The sequence below is a fragment of the Notolepis coatsorum genome (assembly GCF_963971535.1).
Source record: "Notolepis coatsorum genome assembly, chromosome: 9".
Classification (NCBI taxonomy): domain Eukaryota; kingdom Metazoa; phylum Chordata; class Actinopteri; order Aulopiformes; family Paralepididae; genus Notolepis; species Notolepis coatsorum.
The window spans coordinates 32370924-32398276 of NC_140173.1; the positions used below are offsets into that span (position 1 = coordinate 32370924).

General features: G+C 49.7%; 1 protein-coding gene across 1 annotated transcript in view; it reads right to left on the reverse strand.

The window, feature by feature from the left end:
• The window catches only part of abcg5 (ATP-binding cassette, sub-family G (WHITE), member 5), a gene marked incomplete at both ends in the record, with an annotated part of 92134 nt that overhangs the window by 13942 nt on the left and 50839 nt on the right, over nt 1-27353 (reverse strand). Inside the window, 4 exons of the mRNA XM_084321821.1 lie at nt 1282-1355; nt 2722-2860; nt 12874-13079; nt 14912-15125. Coding sequence (XP_084177947.1) covers nt 1282-1355; nt 2722-2860; nt 12874-13079; nt 14912-15125 — 633 coding nt within the window. The remainder of the gene's footprint in view (nt 1-1281; nt 1356-2721; nt 2861-12873; nt 13080-14911; nt 15126-27353) is intronic.

A 27353-nucleotide genomic window follows, 5' to 3' on the forward strand; every position in this document is an offset into this window, starting at 1 on the left:
GCTAACAACTGACTGGCTAACCGTAAGCTAAGCAGCTATCACCTGAACTTGTACACAATGATATAACACTCACCCAGACAGGCCGCCGTTCTGAAACCCTCCTCACTTTTTAAGAGAAAAAAGAAACAAGATGTTAACACAGTTTTACAACGGTGATTTTACCAACACCCGACGGAGCCAGCACAATACCCAACTGGCCTGTGTAGCTGACTTTGAACACAGATCTTCCGCTAAAGAACATCTATGCCCATATCTCCTCGTGAGGGAATACTCTCATTTGGCTATGAAAGATGGGGCCTAACACGGTGACAGAGAGATATCCACTCGTCCAGAAAACACAGGGATCACCCGTGTTAATGGTCGTGGCCCACTAGTCAAACTATAATGGGCTTCAGATCAAGGTCTTCCGCTGCTGCCCAAGAGGCTGAACCAAAAGACCTTAAACTGGGGCCGGTGTTCGTAAACATTGTCAGTTAGCCCCCATAGCACTAACAGACAAGTGGAGCCGCAAGCAAACAGTACTCACCCAACCTGAAACCCACCGCTTCTCACAACAGCGGCGCGTCCTACAGTTCAGCTGTGTCCTGATAGGTTTCACCCCAACCAACACAGCAAGGAACTGCAGTTGAGAGGCATGCAGCGGCGTGCTCCCAATACGAAAACCGGTGGAGGATTTTTAGAATGATCACCATCTTCCAGACACTCCAGTGACGAAGACAATATCGCCGTATTTTCTCGAAAATAGTGAGAGAGAAAATAAAGATATGATGTCAACGTATCTCCTTGTTCTTCCTTTCCTCGTAAACATTGCTTTTCCAGCTAATATTTTTCTCCACGTCAAGTGGGCATATGAGCAACACGTTGCTTGTGATGAAATTTGAGAAGGAGATGAGTGTGTGGCACCACCCCTGCTTATATAGGTAAGCGGATGGGGGTGTGGCCAGATGAATGCTGGCATTTAAAGGTACATTTTGAAATGTATTCAGTGTATATATGCTGAAGCGAGATATATGCATGAGACGCTGAGCGTGAGCTAGTGTGATACAGAACAGCCTGCTGTTTCTTTTTGATGACCCCTCTACAGTTTCACAGAGAGGCTCTTTCTTCTAATCTAACCAATCAATAAAACACCAATAAAATATACAAACAAATACAGAACATTAAACAAATCAAAATCCGACATACAAACAAATATAGAACAATAACAAATATACAAACATATAGAACAAATCAAATATCAATAAAACAATTGGCTGGTTGGTTAGAAGGTCTGCAGCTCACCTACGGTGTGAGGCACCAGGACCACAGCAGAGTAACACAGGAAGCGCAGCGTGTCGGGGTGCATCCCCACCGTCCTGAGAGAGGGAGAGGGAGGGAGGGGGAGGGGGGGGGGGAGGGGGGGGGGGAGGAGGGAGGGAGGGGGGGACAGTTAGAGTAACACAGGAAGCGCAGCGTGTCCGGGTGCATTCCCACCGTCCTGAGAGAGGGAGGGGGAGCAGGGGGGGAGGACGGTTAGAATTTAGATGAAGGAGGCAGGAGGAGGCAGGAGGAGGCAGGAGAAGGAGACATGAGGAAGAGGAGGAGACAGGAGGAAGAGGAGGAGACATGAGGAGGCAGGAGGAGACATGAGGAAGAGGAGGAGCCATGAGGAGGCAGGAGGAAGAGAAGAGGAGGAGGCAGGAGGTGACATGAGGAAGAGGAGGAGCCATGAGGAGGCAGGAGGAGACATGAGGAAGAGGAGGAGACAGGAGGAAGAGGAGGAGCCATGAGGAGGCAGGAGGAGACATGAGGAAGAGGAGGAGACAGGAGGAGGCAGGAGGAGACATGAGGAAGAGGAGGAGACAGGAGGAAGAGGAGGAGACATGAGGAAGAGGAGGAGACATGAGGAAGAGGAGGAGCCATGAGGAAGAGGAGGAGACATGAGGAGGCAGGAGGAAGAGAAGAGGAGGAGGCAGGAGGTGACATGAGGAGCCATGAGGAAGAGGAGGAGACATGATGAGACACGAGGAAGAGGAGGAGACATGAGGAAGAGGAGGAGCCATGAGGAAGAGGAGGAGACATGAGGAGGCAGGAGGAAGAGAAGAGGAAGAGGCAGGAGGTGACATGAGGAGCCATGAGGAAGAGGAGGAGACATGAGGAGCCATGAGGAAGAGGAGACAGAAAGATACAGGAGGAGACATGAGGAGCCATGAGGAAGAGGAGGAGCCATGATGAGACACGAGGAAGAGGAGGAGCCATGAGGAAGAGGAGGAGACATGAGGAGACACGAGGAAGAAGAGGAGACATGATGAGACATGATGAAGAGGAGGAGACATGATGAGACATGAGGAAGAGGAGGAGACATGAGGAGACAGGAGGAAGAGGAGGAGACATGATGAGACATGAGGAAGAGGAACTTCAAAAGGTGGTGTGGCTCAGCACATAAACAGACACCAAAATCAACAACCGTTATAACAGACACACCAACCATCACACACACACACACACACACACACACACACACACACACACACACACACACACACACACACACACACACGCACACACACACACACACACACACACACACACACACACACACGCACGCACGCACGCACGCACGCACCAACCATCACACACACACACCAACCATCACACACACACACACACGCACGCACGCACGCACGCACGCACGCACGCACGCACGCGCGCACACACACACACACACACAGCAGTGCCCACCAGTAGAGGAAGGAGCTGAAGATGAACACACTGACGCAGCTGAAGGGCAGGATGTGGAAGACGTAGGCGAGGAACATCTGCCATTTACTGTACAGACCGTCCTGGCTCTCCTGGTCGCTGATCGCCCTCAGCGCTGGGACTGCAGGGGGGGGGGAGAGAAAACGGGAGATGCTTGTTTTTCTTTAGTTTTCAACCTTAGTAGATTTGTAAACATAATAAACATTGTATATTCTATCTATATATAAATTATAACTATAAATAAATGTATCACTAGAAACTAGGGATGTTCGATATTGGCTTTTTTACCGATATCCGATATACCGATATTGTCCAACTCTTAATTTCCGATACCGATATCAACCGATACCGATATATGCAGGGTCCCCCCCCCCCCCACCCCAAAAAAACGTAATCATTTCAGGTAATTACCATTACATATATCTTGTTGTGGAATTAAGACAACATTATGCATACTTTTGACAATAAATAAAATAAGAATTTGTTCTTACTTGCTTGCCTGGGTAAATAAAGGTTAAATAAATGTAAAAAAAAGAAAAGAAAAACTTATTTTTTTTAAAACCAATACAGATAATTTCCGATATTACATTTTAATGCCAATATTGGCCGATAATATCGGTAGGCCGATAATATCGGACAGCCCTACTAGAAACTTAATAAGCTATATATAAACTATAAACTAAACTATAAACTAAACGTAATACACAACGTATATTCTATCTATACAAACTATACAATACAAGGTATATTATGTTAGCAGCAGTGTGAGTGTGTAATAAGCAGTGATGCCAGTAACTAGTTACTGTAATCTGATTACTTTTTTCAGTAAATAATAATCTAACTTGTTACTTTTTACAAGCCAGTAATCTGATTACAGTTACTTTTCCAAGTGGCTGTGAGTTACTATTTAGTTACTATCTCATAATGCTGATGATAAGAGAGCCAGGGGTACAGTCAGCTACACCGGAGTATGGCCTGATGGCTGATCACGTCTCATGATGACCTGTCTGAGCAGCCAATCATGATTTATGACATTATGCAATTTCAATGAAGCATAATAAAAAAAAAACTGTTATCATTCTTGTGGCAGCAGCAGGGGGGACAACGACGACTTCGTAACCTAGTTACTTTTTATTTTTATTTTTTATCTACTTTTTCTCCCCATTTTTTCTATTTTTCTCCCATCCCAATTTCGTATTATCCAATTCTCCCCTCCCCTGTGTCGAACGCTGTTAGGCCATGCCTCCCACTGGTCGGTTGCAATGTGGACGAAGCCTTGCATCACGTGTCCCCTCCGGTACACGAGGAGGCAGCCGTCGCATCTTTTCACCTGAACAGCGCTGTTGTGAAGGGCCAGATTAACATTGAGAATCTACGTTTTATTGTTTTATATAACTTGTATATTATTTATATATATAAGATATATCCCTTTAAGCCTTCGTTTGAATCATAGCACTATTCGCTTTCCTCATTGGATAATGCCCTTGACGTTGGCGGCGCCAAGGACCGCGCCCCTGAGACAGGTTCAAAGGCGAGTCTGGACAAGTTGGGACATGCCTGGTGCCAGCGCATTGATTCCAGACAAGAGCTGAGGCTGGGCACTAGAAAGCCCTCTAAGTATATATATCGTGGAAGGCGCAAACAGTAGCAGTTCGTCTAAGTAGCAGTTCGGTGAAGTAAGCGGTTGGTTCGTTCGTCAGTACAACGGTGAAGTTCAACCTAATGCAGTTCGGTGAAGTTCGTACCGGTTCGATCTAATGCAGTAACGTGAAGTTCGTCCGGAGTAATGCAACAGCAGTAGCTGCACCTAGCGTATAGCAGAGTCAAGTTCGACCTAACTTAATGTGAAGTAAAGAGTCGTCATTTAGTGTGAATCGTATTACAGCAGTTCGTTCGGTGTGCAGCATTAACAAGCAGTTCGTTCGTTTAGTAACTAGCGTGAACCTTAGCAAGTGTGTGCGGACTTAGTAATTAGTGCCAGCACACGAGGAGGACCTAGTCGCAGAACTATTGGACATGTGCGCATTGGAACCTACCGCGGCGATATTGTAGAACCATTATTGGTTGGATTATAGTGATTGTGGAAACGTAGTACCGTGGAGAAGAGCATCGTTAATACCCTCGTCGTTTGGATTTAACTACCTTGAAGATCTTACCTCGGGCTAGCTTCGGGGACGAAGCTGGCTGGCTATCATCATTGCTATCGGGCATTGGATTACAGCTATTACCTTGCTACTGAGCACTTGGATTATAAAGACCAGATCCGTATGAGAACCCCTTTTCTTCAAGTGAACAGCCTGAGTATCCGTACCTTCTTCCTTCCTCTGGAGCTTACAACTCTGGGAGGATATCACCTGTCTCCAGCGGTACCCTCGTTTGCCCCCCTATATTGCCATCCCACGCCAGGCGGCGTTTGGTCTAGTATACCTAGCCTAGGAATTATTCATTCCCACTGACTTTGCTACTTGCTGACTTTCTAATATCATTCGCCATAAAAGAGCGACCAAGTCATTCCCATTTGTATATTGGCTGCATAATAATAAATACTGTAAATGATATCTCCTTGTCACCGTGCCGTCTATTCTGAGTGTCTGCCATATTTAACTGTACTGTCTGGCAAGTAATAATAATAATATGTAGTAGTGGTTTAATCTATCACAATCTTTAATACAGTCAGGGTTTTGTAACCCCTCAGTTACAATTGGTCCTTCGAGCCGGAGGGTATCAGTAATCTTAATCATATTAATAGTAATATGGCCAGCGGCGGACACTCTCCAAACGGCTCTCCCAAACTAGCGCGCCCTAGGCGCCAACGTCAGCCCCCTCCACAATTGGAGGACTACGCTTTCGTTTTACCTCCTAGCTTATCTAAAAAGACGTTAAGCACGGATAAAACTAATAGTTTAAGCATGCCCAATCCTATCGACTTGTCGGCCCCACTAGTAGAGACCCCAGCGGGTTCAAACGAAACTGACTTAGCTCACGGGGGGGGGACAAGCGGGACATGACGTGACTATGCCCAAAGACCACAGCGCCACCGAGATGGACCTCGGAGCGCCAGAGGATAAAGACAGCGCCACCGAGATGGACCTCGGAGCGCAAGAGGATAAAGAGCGCGCACCCGAGATAGACCTTGGAGCGCGTAAAGAGAACAGGTCAACGCCAAGTCCTGTCAACTCCAGATCACCCTCATCAGCGTCATCCCCAAGCGAGGCCAACCAGAGACTAGCGCAAGCCCTGATCGCCACGCTGACAGCTTCAACCGAAAGAGACCGCCTCCAGGGTGAGCGTGAACGTCTCCAGGCGCAACAAGAGAGTGAGCGTAACCGCCTACAGAGTGAGCGCGAACATTCTGCAGTGGAAAGAGAACGTCTCCAAGCGCAACAACAGAGCGAGCGCGAACACATCCGACTGGAAGAGAGTCGCCTCCAGGCTGACGCCGCGATGACCATCAGACTGGAAGAGAGGCGCCTCCAGGCTGAAGAAAACATCCAGTGAGACCGCGCCAACGCGCAACGCGATGCACAGCGCGACGCCGCCAATGCACAGCGCGAGGCGGAGCGAGACCGTCTGCAGGCGCAAATGATGGAGCTAGCGCTCTAAAGGGTGACTCCCCACTCCTCCACCCGGAGCTCCCGGAGATCATCACGACACGGGTCGAGGGCACCTTCCCCTCCCCGACCAATCTACACGGGACCCAGCCAACGGGAAGAACCTGCCTACGTCGCCGAGAAACTAACCAAGAGACTTCAAGACCTAGCGGAGGACGAGGGAGGACATCAAGCCCACACGCACAAACCCATCTCGGACCAGGAGGAACAGTACAGCCCCGACCTTAGCCCCGAGACGCTGCGTTACGAACCCCCGACCCAACCCAGGGGTGAGTTTAATCAACAGTCAGCACCGAGGAGCAGTACCTGGGGGCCCGGCCTCTGGTTCCCACCCAGCACTAACCCACGACCCCACGTACGGGGAGACTCGCCAAGGAGGCCTCTCCCCCTACGCGCATCGGTGTCACAGCCATCCATGGCATCTTACATTGGGACACCCACATTCCCAGACTTTACGCGTGAAGACAGAGCGCAGTACACCGAACTGCGCATGTGTTTAGAGACCATTATGTCCGGAGTACAGGACGAGTCCTACAAATATGCCATCCTCCTCAAGCACCTTAAAGTACCCAGAGCGCACAACATAGCGCTGGCATATTCTAACTCAAGGACTCCCTACTCTGATGCCCTGGTGGCCCTCGACGCGCGTTATGGACGTACATGGGACTATGTAATTCAAGAGATACGGGAGATTGAACGTCTTCCCCCAGCTAAAGACAATAGAGATCTGGATGACCTAGCAATTAAAGTACAATCCCTGGTAGGGATGCTCGGGTCACAAGGAGAGAAGGGGATGCACGAGCTATACGCCAACTCCAACGTGGAGCGGATACTGGAGAAGCTCCCCCCAGCCCGTCAAGAACGTTTTCGGCGACATAGAGACCACCGTGACCCCCACGGCCCAGAACAATCCCTCCTAGACCTTGCTGACTTCTTAGCCAGGGAGGTCAGCAGTCTACGAATAGACACATTCGCGTGGGGTGGCTCTAACCCTAAAGATGGACCGAGAAGGTTTAGAGACAACGGCAGGCCCGTCACCGTGATGCACCAGGCCGAGGTGGTGTCACGGCAGACGAGTCACAACCCCCACGCCAAGGAGAAGTGGAAGGCTGCCTGTCAGTACTGTGACAGTGAACACCAGCTGTCACAGTGCGACGCCTTCAAAGGACTGACTACAGCCGAAATAGGTCAGTGGCTTAGGGATAACCGCCGCTGCTTCCGCTGCGCGCGCGGCCACATGGCAGCAGAATGCCGTCTTAAGAAAAGGTGCGGCAAGTGTGACGGCGCCCACCTAGAAGTCCTGCATGAGAGCAACAAACGCCCACCAGGAAACCAAAGTAGGCCCATCACGGTGATGTACCAGGCCGAGTCGGTGTCACCACAGGCCAGCCTCAACCCCCCCGCCAAAGAGGAATGGAAGATCACCTGTTTTTACTGCCACGGCGGACACTGGCTGTCACAGTGCGACGACCACAAGACACTGACCCCCGCTGAAATGGATCAGCGGCTTCAGGCTAACACGCATGACTCCGCTTACTGCGAATCACTGCGCAAGGTCCACAAGACAAGAGTAGCTCTACAAGGCAACTCACCAACAGAAGTGCTCCACATCGACCCCACGTATAGTGGGAGCCCCCGAGTGCTCATCAAGGTGGTCAGAGTGCTCCTGAGCTACGAGGACAAAGTCCTCGACACCTACGCCGTCTTCGACGATGGCTCAGAAAAGACTCTCCTCCTCGCTTCCGCCGCAACCCAGTTGGGCCTGCGGGGTACAGAGGAAACAATGACAATCCGCACCATTCATCGAGACTTAAAAACAATAAAGGGTGAAAACGTCTCATTCACTATAGCAGCGGTCGAGCAGCCCGAGAAGCGGTACAGCATCACCAAGGCATTCACAAGCGACGACATAGGTCTGTCAAGCTATGACTACCCCATCCCACAGCTGATGGAGAAGTACGCGCACCTACGCAGACTGCCTATACCGCTCATCGACGGCGCCACACCGACCCTGCTCATAGGCTCCGACCACGCGGACCTCATTGTCCCAACCAAGGCGGCCCACATCGGACCCAAAGGATGCCCAGCCGCGGTCAAGACCCGACTGGGGTGGACGCTCCAGGGCCCCCTCTACGGACCTGCCAGCCAACCAACGTCCACACGCTGCCTTTACACAAAGGTGAGCGACACAGACCACTCTCTCGTACAGCCCGTTGAGAGGCTATGGACATTAGACGCGATGCCATTCAAGACCGAACGCAGGATGGTTCGGCCCAAAGAGGACAACTACGCCATCGCTCTGCTGGATCGGAAGACTACGAGAGTCAAGGTCGACGGAGTGTTCGGACGCGCAGCCCCACTCTTGAAGCGGACGAAGATGCCTGTGAGAGAACCGTGGGCTCAAGAAGAGGGAGTTCCGAACTCCACCCCCCTCAGCTACGCTCCAAGCGACGTAGCTGACCTCGAACCCAGCACCCCAAACTACCTCTTGATGGGGCGGCCGGACCCGGCCCCTCCTCAGACGGTGTACAGACAGGACGACAGGAACGGACGGAGGATATGGAGACACAACCAAGCACAGATCGACCAGTCTTGGGCCCGTTTCCTCCGACGCTACCTACCATCCCTTCCAGCCCGTCAGAAGTGGGTAAAGGACAGGGACAACCTGAAGGTGGACACAGTCGTCATGAGAATAGACCAGTCACTACCCCGAGCTACGTGGCCGGCCGGCCGCGTGAGCAGAGTGATTACTGGTGCCGATGGGAAGGTCAGCACGGCAGAAGTCATAGTCCAAGGGCGGACTTACACCCGACCTGTGGCGAAGTTGATAGAACTGCCGGATATCCCTGACTCCCCTGATGACGACCATGACCCACTGACTTTGTAGATTGCCCTACTCCTCATAACAAGTATGGAGAAGTTGACTGGACCCTAATATTAATCTGTGCTCCATTTACTAATTAGGTGCGGACTAATTAGGAGGCGGCTGTTGTGAAGGGCCAGATTAACATTGAGAATCTACGTTTTATTGTTTTATATAACTTGTATATTATTTATATATATAAGATATATCCCTTTAAGCCTTCGTTTGAATCATAGCACTATTCGCTTTCCTCATTGGATAATGCCCTTGACGTTGGCTGCGCCAAGGACCGCGCCCCTGAGACAGGTTCAAAGGCGAGTCTGGACAAGTTGGGACATGCCTGGTGCCAGCGCATTGATTCCAGACAAGAGCTGAGGCTGGGCACTAGAAAGCCCTCTAAGTATATATATCGTGGAAGGCGCGAACAGTAGCAGTTCGTCTAAGTAGCAGTTCGGTGAAGTAAGCGGTTGGTTCGTTCGTCAGTACAACGGTGAAGTTCAACCTAATGCAGTTCGGTGAAGTTCGTACCGGTTCGATCTGATTGATTGATTGATTGAAAAGTTTATTAACAGATTGCAGAATGGGTACAGTACAGTACATCTCAATACATACAATTGTTAAGGGGATGCAGACCAGAGAAAGACTTTCGTCTTGTTTCCACCAGGGTCCCTATGCAGTAACGTGTAGTCCCTATGCAGTATCTAATGCAGTAACGTGAAGTTCGTCCGGAGTAATGCAACAGCAGTAGCTGCACCTAGCGTATAGCAGAGTCAAGTTCGACCTAACTTAATGTGAAGTAAAGAGTCATTTAGTGTGAATCGTATTACAGCAGTTCGTTCGGTGTGCAGCATTAACAAGCAGTTTGTTCGTTTAGTAACTAGCGTGAACCTTAGCAAGTGTGTGTGGACTTAGTAATTAGTGCCAGCACACGAGGAGGACCTAGTCGCAGAACTATTGGACATGTGCGCATTGGAACCTACCGCTGCGATATTGTAGAACCATTATTGGTTGGATTATAGTGATTGTGGAAACGTAGTACCGTGGAGAAGAGCATCGTTAATACCCTCGTCGTTTGGATTTAACTACCTTGAAGATCTTACCTCGGGCTAGCTTCGGGGACGAAGCTGGCTGGCTATCATCATTGCTATCGGGCATTGGATTACAGCTATTACCTTGCTACTGAGCACTTGGATTATAAAGACCGGATCCGTATGAGAACCCCTTTTCTTCAAGTGAACAGCCTGAGTATCCGTACCTTCTTCCTTCCTCTGGAGCTTACAACTCTGGGAGGATATCACCTGTCTCCAGCGGTACCCTCGTTTGCCCCCCTATATTGCCATCCCACGCCAGGCAGCGTTTGGTCTAGTATACCTAGCCTAGGAATTATTCATTCCCACTGACTTTGCTACTTGCTGACTTTCTAATATCATTCGCCATAAAAGAGCGACCAAGTCATTCCCATTTGTATATTGGCTGCATAATAATAAATACTGTAAATGATATCTCCTTGTCACCGTGCCATCTATTCTGAGTGTCTGCCATATTTAACTGTACTGTCTGGCAAGTAATAATAATAATATGTAGTAGTGGTTTAATCTATCACAATCTTTAATACAGTCAGGGTTTTGTAACCCCTCAGTTACAAGCGCGATCTCTCAGCGGCGAGGAGTAACGCGTGGGAGGCTCACGCTGCCCCCGTTGCTTCCTGATTCTGCTGTACAGGCGCACCAACCGACCTGTAGGAGTCGCTGTCCACAACGTCCAATCCCCACCCACCCCTAACACTGCCAATTGTGTTAGTATGAACGACCAGCCAAGCCGGAAGCAATGCAGAGAGCTGGGCTCGAACCCAGCATATCCTGCGTTAGTGGCGAGCGCCTTGCCCACTGCGCCACTTAGCCGCCCTTAACCTAGTTACTTTCAAAGTAACTAAGTTACTTTGATAATCAAATAATCAGTAAAGTAACTAGATTACTTTTTAAAGGAGTAATCAGTCATCAGTAATCAGATTATTTTTTACAACAACCGTTATAACAGACACACCAAGTATTCTGTGGCCTCACTGGTAATAAGTGTGTGCATCTTATTATACTTAAGGTGCTTTTGTGTGATAATTCAGACTCACTTCTGGAGGATTCATCGCTGTAGTAAAAACACATCCACACCTGATCCATCTATCAATCAGTTCCTATCTACAAGGTTCAGGGACTGTAAATATACTACACATAACAGCTCTAATCTTTAAGTGCCCACTCACATTCAGTAAGTGGTTTATCACAATCCTTATCAGTAACAACTTCTGCTGTGATAGCCAGAGCCCTAAAGCTTTTAGATTATAGTGGTGACAACTAGGGGAAAATTCCATCCCGTTATGTAGTGGGAGAGATGGTGGACTTCTTCAGCCAGTGTGTGGATATAAGTGTCCAGAGTACTGGAACCCTTGACATCTATGGTATATTAGTGTCTAATCTATGGATTCAGCTCAGTAGAGGGAACAGGCAGGTGTGATGGTGGGCAGAGTGAGAGACTGTGGCCTGGAGGGTAACGTGCCACCTTGTACTTAGAACACAGAGTAAGATATATAATACAATGTATAATACAACACACACAGCACATCAGAACTCTGACACGTGCACACACAGCACATCAGAACTCTGACACGTGCACACACAGCACATCAGAACTCTGACACGTGCACACAGCACATCAGAACTCTGACACGTGCACACAGCACATCAGAACTCTGACACGTGCACACAGCACATCAGAACTCTGACACGTGCACACAGCACATCAGAACTCTGACACGTGCACACAGCACATCAGAACTCTGACACGTGCACACAGCACATCAGAACTCTGACACGTGCACACAGCACATCAGAACTAAGACACGTGCACACAACCGACGGTTGTGATAGTAAAGGGTTAACCTTCTGTCGTGTGGCAGTGAAAGGGTTAACCGGCTGTTGTGTGGCAGTGGAAGGGTTAACCTTCTGTGTATTGTCGCAGTGAAAGGGTTAACCGTTTTGGTAGTGCGGCAGTGAAAGGGTTAGTGGGGAAATTTGGCACTACAAATCGCTCACAGTAAACATTTAGGTAGACAAAACAAAGTCATGAATAAGAATTTAAAAAGAAAATAGCCTAAGAATAAAGAATAAAATAAGCCTAAGAGAATAAAATAATAATAATAAAATACGGCCCGGGGATTTACATTTCCTATGTTATGTATATACAATCTAATATAAAACATACAGTAAAAATATACAGTAAGTATACAGTAAGTGTAATATTGAACAATGTTGTTTTATTAAAAGTAAAAGTCCAGGAAGATGGTAGGCATTAGGGATGTCCGATATTATCGGCCGATATTGGCATTCAAATGTAATATCGGAAATGATCGGTTTTTACATTTATTTAACCTTTATTTACCCAGGCAAGCAAGTAAGAACAAATTCTTATTTTATTTATTGTGAAAAGTATGCATAATGTTGTGTTTTTTGGGGGGGAAACCCTGCATATATCGGTATCGGTTGATATCGGTATCGGCAAAATTAAGAGTTGGACAATATCGGTATATCGGATATCGGTAAAAAAGGCAATATCGACCATCCCTAGTAGGCATCACTGTATCCGTGCTCTGATTGGCTGAACACTCACAGAGGGCCACGGCGTTGAGCATGCCGGTGTAGGGCGACGCGGCGACGGACTGGTAGATGATGCCGATGCGGTCCTGCACGGCGCCCTTCGCCACGTCGTGGTTCAGGTGCATGACGAAGAACGCCACGAAGAGTCCGTAGATCAGGTTCTGAAACAGACGCATCAGAACCCCAATCCTGTCCCGGGAGAGGTTCCGTACTGTCCTCCTGCACGCACGCACGCACGCACACACACACACACACACACACACACACAGACAGACACACACACACACACACACACACATACACACAAACACACATAAACACACACACACACACACACACACACACACACACACACACACACAGACACAGACACAGACACAGACACAGACACAGACACACACACACACACACACACACACACACACACACACACACACACACACACACACAGACACACACACACACACACACACACACACACACACACACACACACACACACACACACACACACATACATGCATGTAAACACACATAGACACACAAACACACACAGTCACAAACATACACATATGGGCACACACAGAAACACGCAGATTTGAATCGATTTTGGGCCCCCTTCCCCTTCTTGTCACCCCCCCCCTCCAACCCTTGTCACTGTATGATTTTAAAACCTTAAAATCTTTGATGTTAACATTACTGCCAACAAATGCATTAGAGATTCTTGATTATCTTGATTATTTTGATTATCCATGTATCCATTTGCTGAGATACATTTATTTATTTCCTTTTACACTATTTTTTTAAAGTGTAGGGTTTTGGGTTGATTAGCTTGTAGGAGGGGTTAGGGTTGATTAGCTTGTAGGAGGGGTTAGTGTTAGGGTTGATTAGCTTGTAGGAGGGGTTATGGTTAGGGTTGATTAGCTTGTAGGAGGGGCTAGTGTTAGGGTTGATTAGCTTGTAGGAGGGGTTAGGGTTAGGGTTGATTAGCTTGTAGGATGGGTTAGTGTTATGGTTGATTAGCTTGTAGGAGGGGTTAGTGTTAGGGTTGATTAGCTTGTAGGAGGAGTTAGTGTTGATTAGCTTGTAGGAGGGGTTAGGGTTAGGGTTGATTAGCTTGTAGGAGGAGTTAAGGTTGATTAACTTGTAGGAGGAGTTAGCGTTAGTGTTGATTAGCTTGTAGGAGGGGTTATGGTTAAGGTTGATTAGCTTGTAGGAGGGGTTATGGTTAGTGTTGATTAGCTTGTAGGAGGAGTTAGCGTTAGTGTTGATTAGCTTGTAGGAGGAGTTATGGTTGATTAGCTTGTAGGAGGAGTTATTGTTGATTAGCTTGTAGGAGGAGTTATTGTTGATTAGCTTGTAGGAGGAGTTATGGTTATGGTTGATTAGCTTGTAGGAGGAGTTATGGTTGATTAGCTTGTAGGAGGAGTTATTGTTGATTAGCTTGTAGGAGGAGTTATTGTTGATTAGCTTGTAGGAGGAGTTAGGGTTATGGTTGATTAGCTTGTAGGAGGAGTTATGGTTAAGGTTGATTAGCTTGTAGGAGGAGTTAGGGTTATGGTTGATTAGCTTATAGGAGGAGTTATGGTTGATTAGCTTGTAGGAGGAGTTAGGGTTATGGTTGATTAGCTTGTAGGAGGAGTTATGGTTGATTAGCTTGTAGGAGGAGTTAGGGTTATGGTTGATTAGCTTATAGGAGGAGTTATTGTTGATTATCTTGTAGGTGGGGTTAGGGTTAGGGTTGATTAGCTTATATGAGGGGTTATGGTTGATTAGCTTGTAGGAGGAGTTCAGGTTAAGGTTGATTCGCTTGTAGGAGTTGTTAAGGTTGATTAGCTTGTAGGAGGAGTTAGGGTTGATTAGCTTGTAGGAGGAGTTAGGGTTGATTAGCTTGTAGGAGGAGTTAGGGTTGATTAGCTTGTAGGAGGAGTTAGGGTTGATTAGCTTGTAGGAGAGGTTATGGTTGATTCGCTTGTAGGAGGAGTTATGGTTATGGTTGGTTAGCTAGTAGGGTTGTGCTCCTGACTCAGTGTGGGTGGTCTGAACACTGACCTGAGCAGCACTCCCAGCTTGGCCACTCCGCTGGGTGACTCTTTGCTTTTGAAAGGGATGGCTGGTTTGTCTGCCCTCTGCAGGCTCCGCTCCACCCTTCCCAGCATGCTCTGGTAGATATCTGAGCCCTGATAGGACGAGGTGATGTTGTGCATACGGCTGTAGGTGGCCGCCTCCCTCTCACTGCTGCGTGTGTCCACTGAGGTGAAGTCGACTGTCAATCACACCAAAGGCCAATGAGACGACGGAGTTAACTAGACCAGGGCTGGGCTTATAAGACAGGTATGTCAAACAAGGAAAGCGAGTTGAAATGTCTTCTTGGGTGCTCCATTGTGAATTGGTCAACTGATAAAAAATCATTACAAGTTGTACAAGGTGGTTGCATGTTAGGATTAAGGATGTCCGATATTATCGGCCTACCGATATTATCGGCCGATATTGGCATTAAAATGTAATATCGGAAAATATCGGTATATATATATATATTTTTTACATTTATTTAACTTTTATTTACCGAGGCAAGCAAGTAAGAACAAATTCTTATTTTATTTATTGTGAAAAGGGGGGGGGGACCCAGCATATATCGGTATCGGTTGATATCGGTATCGGAAATTAAGAGTTGGACAATATCGGTATATCGGATATCAGTAAAAAAGCCAATATCAAACATCCCTAATTAGGATGCTTCTTCATACATGTCTGAGACCTTCTAGCAATGCTATGAGCCGCATTTAGGTGTAAGAGCTCACACATTGTACAATCCCAGACCTGCTCAGGTCTGGGAGAATCAATGAGCTCTTGCAGCTAACCAGACGTCCACAGTTAGCACAACCCCGTCTGCTAGCTTAGCCTCCGCAGTTAGCCAGGCTTCCCCAGCTAGCACAGTCCCACTGCTAGCTTAGGCTCCAGATTCACGATCAGCCTAGTTCCTGAAGCTAACCAGACGTCCACAGCTAGCACAGTTCCGCCCGTTAGCTTAGCCCCCGCAGCTAACCAGACGTCCACAGCTAGCACCGCCTCGCCCGTTAGCTTAGCTCCTACAGCTAACCAGACGTCCACAGCTAGCACAGTTCCGCCCATTAGCTTAGCCCCCGCAGCTAACCAGGCTTCCCCAGCTAGCACAGTCCCCACTGCTAGCTTAGGCTCAAGGTTCACAGTCAGCCTAGTTCCTGAGGCTAACCAGACGTCCACAGCTAGCACAGTTCCGCCCGTTAGCTTAGCCCCGCAGCTAACCAGGCCTCCCAAATAGCACAGTCCCCACTGCTAGCTTAGGCTCAAGGTTCATGGTCAGCCTAGTTGTTCTGAAGGATCAGATTAAACCGAATATATATATTTATTTATATATATATATTTAATTGTATTTGTATATCCCCTGATATCCCTTGTATATTCCTTGTACAATATGCATTGAATATCCCTTCTAGTCTACTGAACATCCCATAATAGTCTCCATTCTACCATTGGACGAGACCTTGGTGCCAGGTCGCCATACCCCTCAGACCAGGTTCAATCGTACCGCTCAACATGTATGGACAAGTCCTAGTTCCGCGTAGGAATATGTCTACCGCACCACTAATGGTACTATTTGTTCATAGTGCGTATATATACTGCGCTATTAAAGTAGAGCTTTCTTTTAGTCCAGTTCCTTACCCTCCAACAGAGTGACAGACGCAAAAGCCTCCCCGCGAACCACGTGTGGGCAGTAAGGCCAATTCGGCCCAGTATCGGCATTGAGACATCGTGTATATTAATATTTGAATAGTCATATTTGGCACTATATCGTCGAGTTGGACGTATTCTATTAAGCTAATAATAGTCTATTCATATGTAGTGCCTCGTGCGGTAAGAGTTCTATAGTAATCAGCACCCCCATCGTTTCGGGCATCAGCTGGACGCTTATCCAGGGTGGTTGACCCCACGTGAAGCTGCACCCGAGGAGCTCCAGGCCAAAGAGCGAGTGGACCTGTATATTGGATTATTCTACCGACGACGGCTAGCCTTCCCCGGCTTGGATTATGCTTTGAGTACTTTGATTATTCTATGGATAAAGGCCAACACTGCGGTGTGTTGGAAATACCCCCCCCGGAGAGGACGACAGGTGAGAAGACGCTCTACACGACGAGGTCGCCTCACGTCTCTCCATCGTGGACCGGAGGACGCCGGCCACAGAGAGTCCAACTGCTTTCATCTGTGGATCGAGGATCGCTGGGCACCGGGTCGCACGACTGTGGGCTCTCCCAGGATACCCTCGGCCAGACGGGATACAGCCAGACTCTACCCCCCCCCCTCCAGCTGTCCTACAAGCAGTCGGAACCTTCCCCTAGTGTATCCAGCTATATAATCATTCAAGTATCATTGCTATTGTTCCCTAAATATTCCAGGTTATATATTTGCTTCCTGCGCAATCAGAGATTGGACATTCGATATTGATCTACCTACGAATACTCATTTGCCATAAAAGTGCATACTATTTCAAATCATAAATGTAATTAAGTGATCGTTGTACATACCTTTTGCTATGTATTATTATTAAACGCAGACTTTCGACTTGGTACATTTGTGTTGGATCCGTTTCATCAGGTGGGAGTGTTTATCATAATTATTTATACCTAGTACTGGGTGGCCAGAGTCTAAAGTACAAGAGGTAGTGGTAGTAAGTATCATATCTAACAATACAGTCAGGGAATTGTACCCCTCAGTTACAATTGGTCCTTCGAGCCGGAGGGTAATCAGTGTAATATTAATATAGTGTTATTAATATTAAAATGGCCTATGATGAACACTCCACGAAACGATCCTCCTAACCAACAACGCCCGCGGCGCAAACGACAGCTCCCTCAGTACCTAGAGGCTTACGCTGTCAGTCAACAACCTAGTCTTCTACCAACAGTAAACGCGGTAAAACTAGAAAGTAAAATTATGTCTAACCCTAACGACCAGGCTACCCCGACCATAGAGGCCCCTATGGGTTCTAACGTAACTGACCCAGCTCACGGTGGGGACCAGGGGGAACCAGACATGACTTTACACCCCGCCAATACCGAAGAAGTAGTCCCCGACGAGTCCCGGGAGGAAGACAACACTACCGAGAGAGAACTCGGCACGGAAGAAGATGAGGAGAGCACCGTGGAGATAGAGCTCCAAGACTCCGCACGGAGTACCCCAAGGGACGGCTCCCCTATACAACCGTCTTCTCCCAGCGAGGCAGAGAGGACACTACAGCAGGCATTCCTCGTCAGCCTGAAAGCCTCTACTGAACGCGATAGACTCCAGGGTGAACGCGATCGATTGCAGATACAGCAACGGAGCGAAGAAGAGCACATACGCCTGGAAATAAGACGCATTCAGATGGAAGAGAATATGGCAAGAGACCGGGCCGACGCCCAGCGCGCCGCCACCGGTGCCCAGAGAGAATCGGATCTCACCAAGCGCGAAGCCGAGCGCGACAGAGCACAAGCGCAACTAATAGAACAGCTGATCAGAAGGACAACACCCCCTCCCTCCACCAGAGGCTCCAGGAACTCGTCTAGACATCACTCCAGGGCGGCATCCCCTAGCCGAGTAAGCGACCCTGAACTTGACCAACAGACGAGGTTTATACCCCCCGCAGACCCCCTTCCCCAACCGGTCCAAGCGAGACCCAGCCACCGGGAAGGAGCAGCATACACTGCGGAGAAGCTAAATCAGAGACTACAGGCCCTGGATGACCTAACGGAAGACGAAGAGGAAGAGGAGGAGAACCACGCCCGACGACAGCACAGTACTCTACCGGACCAGGAGGTCCAGTACAGCCCAGGCTATACCCCCGCGGAGCTGCGCTACAGACCCCCGACGCTATTCACGGGTGAGCACGACGCACGACCCGCACTGAGGAACAGCACCTGGACCAGCGGGCCATGGTACACAGCCGGTACCAGCCCACGCCAAGGAGCAGGAGGAGACTCGCCTAGGAGGCCTCTCCCCCAACGCTCGCCGATGTATCAACAATCCGCGTCATACATTGGCACACCTATGGTACCAGACTTCACCCAGGAGAACCGGGCCCAGTATACGGAGCTCCGCATGTGTCTGGAGACAATGTTGGTGGATGTCATTGATGAACGCCATAAATACGCGATACTACTGAAGCATTTAAAGGTACCCCGCGCGCACAACATAGCGCTCGCCTACGCCACTTCCACGACCCCATACACCGCAGCGCTGGTAGCGTTGGACCAGAGATATGGACGTATATGGGATTACGTGATCCAGGAGATCAGGCACATCGACCGCCTACCCCCAGCAACAGACAATCGAGCACTGGACGACCTGTCCATCAGAGTGCAGTCCCTAGTAGGGATGCTGGGAGCGCAGAGGGAAAAGGGTAGGCATGAACTATACGCCAACTCAAATGTAGAGAGGATCTTGGAGAAGCTACCGCCCGCCCGACAGGAGCGCTTTAGGCGGCAGAGAGACCACCGAGACCCTAATGGCCCCGAACCGAACCTCCTCGATCTAGCCGACTTCCTGGCGAGAGAAGTCAGCAGCTTACGGCTAGATACATTCGGACGGAGCACCCCTGGCTCCAGAGAAGGAACCAGGAGACTAAATGATGGAAGAAGATCGGTGACTGTCATGCACCAATCGGAGTCAGTGCCAAGCAGTAGGAGCCACAGCACCCCCTCAAGAAAGGAGAAGTGGAAGATAGTGTGCCCCTACTGTGAGAAAGAACACTGGCTGTCACAATGTGACTCATTCCCCAAGATGAATGCGGAGGAAGCGAGTCAATGGATAAAGTCCAACAGACGCTGTTTTCGCTGTGCGCGATCACACATGGCAGCCGAATGCCGCTTAAAGAAAAAGTGCAGTCGGTGCGATGGAGCCCATCTGGACATACTCCACGACAGTAACAGACGGCGGCCTCCACCCGCACCATCAAGCAGCAAAGCAAGCGTCATGTACATCGACCCCGCCAGCAGCAGCGGAGCCAGAGTGCTCTTAAAGGTAGTCCGTGTGACATTGAGCTACCAGAATAAAGTCATGGACACTTACGCCGTCCTTGATGACGGGTCAGAGAAGACCCTTCTGCTCGCGTCCGCTGCGGCCCAGCTAGGGCTGCGGGGGAGCGAAAACCAAATGACAATTCGGACAATAAGAAGAGATTTGAAAACGATAAAGGGCGAGAATGTCTCATTCTCTATCGCAGCAAGCGGCCAGCCCGAGCGACGGTACAGGATTACAGACGCTTTCACCAGCCAAGAAATAGGACTGTCGCGGTACACATACCCCGTAGCCAAGCTGATGGAGAAATATGTACATCTACGCAAGCTACCGATCCCACTCATAGACGGTGCTACCCCGACACTGTTGATAGGCTCCGACCATGCAGACCTCATTGTCCCGATAGACCGGGTTCATACCGGACCCAGAGGCTGTCCTGCAGCAGTCGAGACCCGCCTAGGATGGACTCTCCAAGGCCCACTCGCCAAATCTCTCAACCGAACCACAGCCACTAGCTGTCTCCACTCCCGAGTCACAGAGGGAGACACCGCACTCCTGCAGCATGTAGAGAGGCTATGGACCTTAGAACAAATGCCCTTTAAGAACGAAAAGAAAGACATTCGCTCTAAAGACGACATCTACGCCATTAACCTCCTCGAGACGGGAACAAAGAGAGTCCCAGTCAGCGGCGTGTTGAGATACGCCACGCCACTCCTGCGGCGGGAAGGGATGCCTACCTTTCACGCAAAGAAAGACGCCACAGAGCGGTACCTACTAAACACAGAGCGGCGCTTAGCCAAGGACCCCGCCCAAGAAAGTGTATACCGCGCTGAGATTGAGAAGCTCATCACAGCGGGACACGTCACAAAGATTGACATTAAAGAGGCCGACCAGACGACTGAATCGTGGTACGTGCCCCACCACAAGGTTCATCACAACGGCAAAGACCGCATCGTGTTTAACTGCAGCTACCAGATCGGATCCCAAAATCTGAATAAAGAGCTATTGCCCGGTCCTACACTCGGCCCCTCCCTACTAGGCGTACTACTCCGCTTCCGCCAGGACAAGGTGGCTATCAGCGGGGATATCAAAGGGATGTTCCTGCAGGTGAGATTAGTAGAGGAGGACAAGCCCCTGTTGCGGTTCCTATGGAGAGAGAGGCCAGGAGATGAGCACCCAGCCATCTACCAATGGGAAGTCCTCCCTTTCGGAACTACATGCAGCCCATGCTGTGCTACATTTGCACTACAGAGACATGTCGCAGAGGACCCAGCAGCGGACGAAGAGGTCCGACACAGTGTGAAGAACAGCTTCTACGTAGATAACTGTCTACAAAGCGTTTCGACCCAGGAAGAAGCCGAGGCTCTCCTACTTAAACTCCGCGCCTCTCTGATCAAAGGCGGCTTTGATCTCAGGCAGTGGGCCAGCAGCGATCCGCACGTACTGCGCAGCCTCTCCTCCGCGGACAAGGCAGCGAGCAGCGAGACCTGGATGGCCACAATCCCAGGAGAAGCCCAAGAGATGACACTAGGACTAGTGTGGCGCTTCAAAACAGATTCGCTCCACTATAGACACAAACCCCTGACCACGGAGCAGGGAAGGTCGACGGCAATACCGACCACCAGACGGAGTGTGTACAGAACACTCGCCCGACAATATGACCCGTTAGGATGTATACTACCGTACACCACCAGGGCAAAGATGATTGTACGAGCATTGTGGGACAAGGACCAGGGCTGGGACGACCCCATTCCCGCACACCTTGCATCCACCTGGAGAGAGTGGGAGATGGAACTCCACTCACTCCCAGGCGTTAATATACGCCGAAGCTACTTCCCACCCACGGTGAGGCCAGAGACATGTAAAATGGATTTACACGTCTTCAGTGACGCCTCCGAGGTCGCCTACGGATCAGTAGCCTACTTGCGGGCCCAAGAAGAGGGGGGAGAGATCTACACAGCATTCATCCTCGCCCGCTCGAGAATAGCCCCACGCAAGCAACAGTCTATCCCACGTCTAGAGCTCTGCGCAGCCCTCGCAGGAGCGCATCTAGCCACGCTCATCCAACGTGAGCTCACCATTCCGGTGCATAGAACAATCCTGTGGTCAGATTCCACGACAGTACTCGCCTGGATCAAATCGGATTCATGCAAATATAAAGTCTTCGTGGGAGTCAGAGTCACTGAGATTCAAGAGTTAACCGGAGAGTTAACCGGAGAAGCAAACTGGCGCTATGTTGATACAAAACACAACCCAGCTGACGTCATCACCCGGGGAATGTCCCTAGATGACTTAACCCATCATAACATCTACAGTGACGGACCAGCATTCCTCAAGCTCCCGGAAGGAGATTGGCCCACGCCCACCCCGAGGGAAGCAAGTGACGAGGAGGCTGAGAATAAGAAACCCATGTTCTGTGGATTGAGCACTGTTGTCTCCGCAGACCCCAACATAGACGATTGCATTACCATAGAGAGTGCGCAGCAACGGACATTCCTGCGGCACCACCCAGAGATTAAGTCCCCCGCTGATATGTCAGCAGCTGACTACGAGGAAGCAGAACTGCTTCTACTGCAACGAGCCCAGAGAGACTCGTTCCCCGATGAACTAGACTGTCTACAGGGAGGAAAGCCCGTCCCATCAGACAGCAGATTGATTCATCTGGCCCCCGAGAGTGACACACATACCCTCATCAGAGTGGGTGGTCGCCTGCGGAGAGCCCCCAATTTACCGGATGACATTAAGTACCCGATCGTATTGAACAGCCGACACAAGGTCACAGAGCTGATTATAAAGAAATACGACGAGGATGTACACCACGCAGGAGCAGAGAGAGTCTTCGCGGAAATCAGACGTCGTTACTGGATACTTCAAGGAAGAGAGGCGGTGCGACGCTTCCAGCGAACCTGTCTAGACTGCCGAAAGTGGCGCGCGCAGCCCAGCATACCACGGATGGCTGACCTACCTCCATGTCGCCTCCGACTCGGCGACAAGCCATTCCACTCAACAGGCATGGACTGTTTTGGCCCGCTGCACATAAAGAAAGGAAGAGGCACCGAGAAGCGGTGGGGTATTGTATTCAAATGCATGACCACCAGAGCGATACATATTGAGCTCCTTCCGACCATGAGCGCAGACTCATTCCTTATGGCCTTCCGAAGATTCACATCACGGAAAGGAAAACCGTCTACATTATTGTCCGATCACGGGACAAACTTCAAAGGCGGAGAAAGAGAGCTGAGGGAGAGCTTCCAAGCTATGGGCCCAGAACTTAAGACCCACCTCGCTCCAGCCCAGATTGACTTCCAATTCAACCCCCCAAACGCACCCCACTTCGGTGGAACTTGGGAACGAGAAGTACGTTCTATAAAGACAGCCCTGTACGCAGTACTTGGGGCCCAGACTGTGGCGGAAGAAGTCCTAATGACAGTCCTCACGGAGATTGAGGGAGTATTGAACTCAAAGCCCCTCGGTTACGTCTCCAGTGATGTAGCAGATGTCGACCCAGTCACCCCCAACACCCTCCTGATGGGGCGGCTAGATCCCGCGTTACCCCAGATAATGTACCGGCCTGAAGAAGCGAACGGCCGACGAATGTGGAGGTACAGCCAAGTATTAGCCGACAAGTTTTGGAGCAGTTTCCTACTGCACTACCTACCGTCTCTACAGACCCGCCAGAAGTGGGTAAAAGAGAGAGACAATTTGACGGAAGGAACAGTCGTCATGATTATTGACCAGTCACTACCCAGAGCTATGTGGCCGGCTGGCCGCGTAAGCAAAGTGATCACCGGTGCCGATGGCAAGGTCCGAGCAGCTGAAGTACTCGTCCAGGGGCGCATTTACACCCGTCCTGTGGCGAGGCTCATAGAACTGCCCCGACTCCCAGACACAATCGATGATGACCATGACCCTATGACTTTGTGAGTTGACTGACCCTTACAGCGAACCCTTGAGTGGTAGACAGTGCGGTTAATCTGTCTCTGCTTAACTAATTGGGTTGGGACCAATTAGGGGGCGGCTGTTCTGAAGGATCAGATTAAACCGAATATATATATTTATTTATATATATATATTTAATTGTATTTGTATATCCCCTGATATCCCTTGTATATTCCTTGTACAATATGCATTGAATATCCCTTCTAGTCTACTGAACATCCCATAATAGTCTCCATTCTACCATTGGACGAGACCTTGGTGCCAGGTCGCCATACCCCTCAGACCAGGTTCAATCGTACCGCTCAACATGTATGGACAAGTCCTAGTTCCGCGTAGGAATATGTCTACCGCACCACTAATGGTACTATTTGTTCATAGTGCGTATATATACTGCGCTATTAAAGTAGAGCTTTCTTTTAGTCCAGTTCCTTACCCTCCAACAGAGTGACAGACGCAAAAGCCTCCCCGCGAACCACGTGTGGGCAGTAAGGCCAATTCGGCCCAGTATCGGCATTGAGACATCGTGTATATTAATATTTGAATAGTCATATTTGGCACTATATCGTCGAGTTGGACGTATTCTATTAAGCTAATAATAGTCTATTCATATGTAGTGCCTCGTGCGGTAAGAGTTCTATAGTAATCAGCACCCCCATCGTTTCGGGCATCAGCTGGACGCTTATCCAGGGTGGTTGACCCCACGTGAAGCTGCACCCGAGGAGCTCCAGGCCAAAGAGCGAGTGGACCTGTATATTGGATTATTCTACCGACGACGGCTAGCCTTCCCCGGCTTGGATTATGCTTTGAGTACTTTGATTATTCTATGGATAAAGGCCAACACTGCGGTGTGTTGGAAATACCCCCCCCGGAGAGGACGACAGGTGAGAAGACGCTCTACACGACGAGGTCGCCTCACGTCTCTCCATCGTGGACCGGAGGACGCCGGCCACAGAGAGTCCAACTGCTTTCATCTGTGGATCGAGGATCGCTGGGCACCGGGTCGCACGACTGTGGGCTCTCCCAGGATACCCTCGGCCAGACGGGATACAGCCAGACTCTACCCCCCCCCTCCAGCTGTCCTACAAGCAGTCGGAACCTTCCCCTAGTGTATCCAGCTATATAATCATTCAAGTATCATTGCTATTGTTCCCTAAATATTCCAGGTTGTATATTTGCTTCCTGCGCAATCAGAGATTGGACATTCGATATTGATCTACCTACGAATACTCATTTGCCATAAAAGTGCATACTATTTCAAATCATAAATGTAATTAAGTGATCGTTGTACATACCTTTTGCTATGTATTATTATTAAACGCAGACTTTCGACTTGGTACATTTGTGTTGGATCCGTTTCATCAGGTGGGAGTGTTTATCATAATTATTTATACCTAGTACTGGGTGGCCAGAGTCTAAAGTACAAGAGGTAGTGGTAGTAAGTATCATATCTAACAATACAGTCAGGGAATTGTACCCCTCAGTTACACTAGTTCTTGAAGCTAACCAGAAATCCACAGCTAATACAGTCCCGCCCGGTAGCCTAGTCCCTACAGCTGGCTCAGGCCCCACGGTTAGCCTAGCTCCCGCAGTTCGCAGACCTCCGAGGCCTAGCAAGGCTCAGAGGGCGAGTGGGGCTAGTACCGCTAACAAGGCCTCCACAGCTGATCCGGCCGTCGCTGCCAGCCTGGTTCCGGTCAGCGTAGCCCCGGCTGTCACCGTTCCAGGCTCCTCATCTCCGGATCCTACGCCACGCCTCGCCGCCGAGACCGGTCCGGTCTCCACGTCCTGCCCAGCCTCTACACCTGGTCCGGCTGCTACACCGGCTCCCGGCTCCTCGACTGGTCCTGGCTCCCCGTCTGGTCCAGCCCTACGCCATGATCGGCGCCCTGGTCCTCGCCGTGGTCTTCGCCGTGGTCTTCGCCGTAGTCCTCACCGTGGTCCTCGCCGTGGTCTTCGCCGTGGTCTGCGCTGGATCCTGCTCCGGGGGTCGTCGCCGCCGCACCTCCGTTCCGGCTCTCCTGATCCGGTCCCTAGTCCGGCGGCTGGAGGGTCTCTCGTCCGGGATCCTGCTCCGGGGTCCTTACCCTCGGTCCCTGGCTCCAGGCTCCCTGACCGGCTCCCTGTTTCTCTCCCCGCCTCCCCTCTCTGGGCTTCTGTTCCCCTCCCCACCCCCCCTCATCGGGCCTCGGTCCCCGGGTCCAGCTCCCCTCTCTGGGTCTCTGTTCCCATCCCCACCCCCCCTCTCCGGGCTTCTGCACCCGTTTTCAGCCCCCCTGGCTGCTATGCCCCTCCTGGGTTTTTTGCTCGGGCTCCCGGCCCCAGGTCTCCGGGTCCTCTCTCTGGGTTCGTTCCGGGGTCCCGGCTTCCTGCTTCACCCGTGTCCGGACGCTGTTCTCGGGGGTCTGGAAGCCCCCCATTGAGGGGGAGGTACTGTTACAATCCCAGACCTGCTCAGGTCTGGGAGAATCAATGCCCCAGTGTCATACCGCCCTCTAGTGGTCACCTGCAAAAGCTGCAGTCAACATTGACCCTGCTTGGTCATATTAATAACATTCTTTTGTGGCAATTAGTGTCTATATTACAAGTGTTGTCTGTTTAGGGTTTCTTTGTGTTGGTATTTTGATTCTGTGTGTTGTATTAGCCTAGTCCTTGTTCCGTTATTGTTGTTTATTGTATTTGTTCTAGTGTCTTCTTCCCCCAGGTGTTTTCCATTGTTAATCTGTGTTAATTAGTGTCAGTATATATTGCTTGTGGGTTGTTGGGATCATTGTGGTGTCATTGTCCCCTCGTTGTTCCCGTATCGTGCCTTTGTCCTGTCAAGTGAGTTTGTTGTCCTGTCTAGTGAGCTTGTTCTTCTGTTTGTTATGTTAGCAATGTTTGGTGCTCTTTGTTTTTTCGTGATAAGTCCGTGTTTGTTCCAGAACCAGCCCGGCTGTGCCTCCCTTTTGTTTTGGTAGTTTGGTTGAGTTAGTAAACATCCCTTCTTTAAGCATCACCCCTCATCTCTGCCTCCGTTCCTTCGTCCTTGTCTGCATACTGTGTTCTCACCTTCATCATCACCCCCAACCGTAACACACATACATGTTATGGCCGCATAAAGTCAGAGCTCCATTCATTGTCTATGTGGAGCAGCACCACATTGTACATCCCAGCTACATCTTAAATTCCTGACGTTAGGAGAGAGTGTTCACAAATACTGCCTGGACTGTTCCACGGGGCAGGGGCATTCTTAACCCTTTCACTACCACACTACCAAAAGGGTTAACCCTTTCACTGCCACACGACAAAGGGTTAACCTGTATCGTTTCAGTGTGTACCCTACCGTACCGAACAGCTGTGTAGTGTACCGAACGAATACAATGGTATGTTAACCACTAACGACCGCCCACCGGGGACTGTTTTTTTCACAATCTAATAGAATTATTATTATTAAAAAAAAAAAAATTACAAGTCTATTATTAATTTCAATATAGAATATTCGTTGACAGCCCTACAAGTAGTTACTGCACACTACATCACCCCT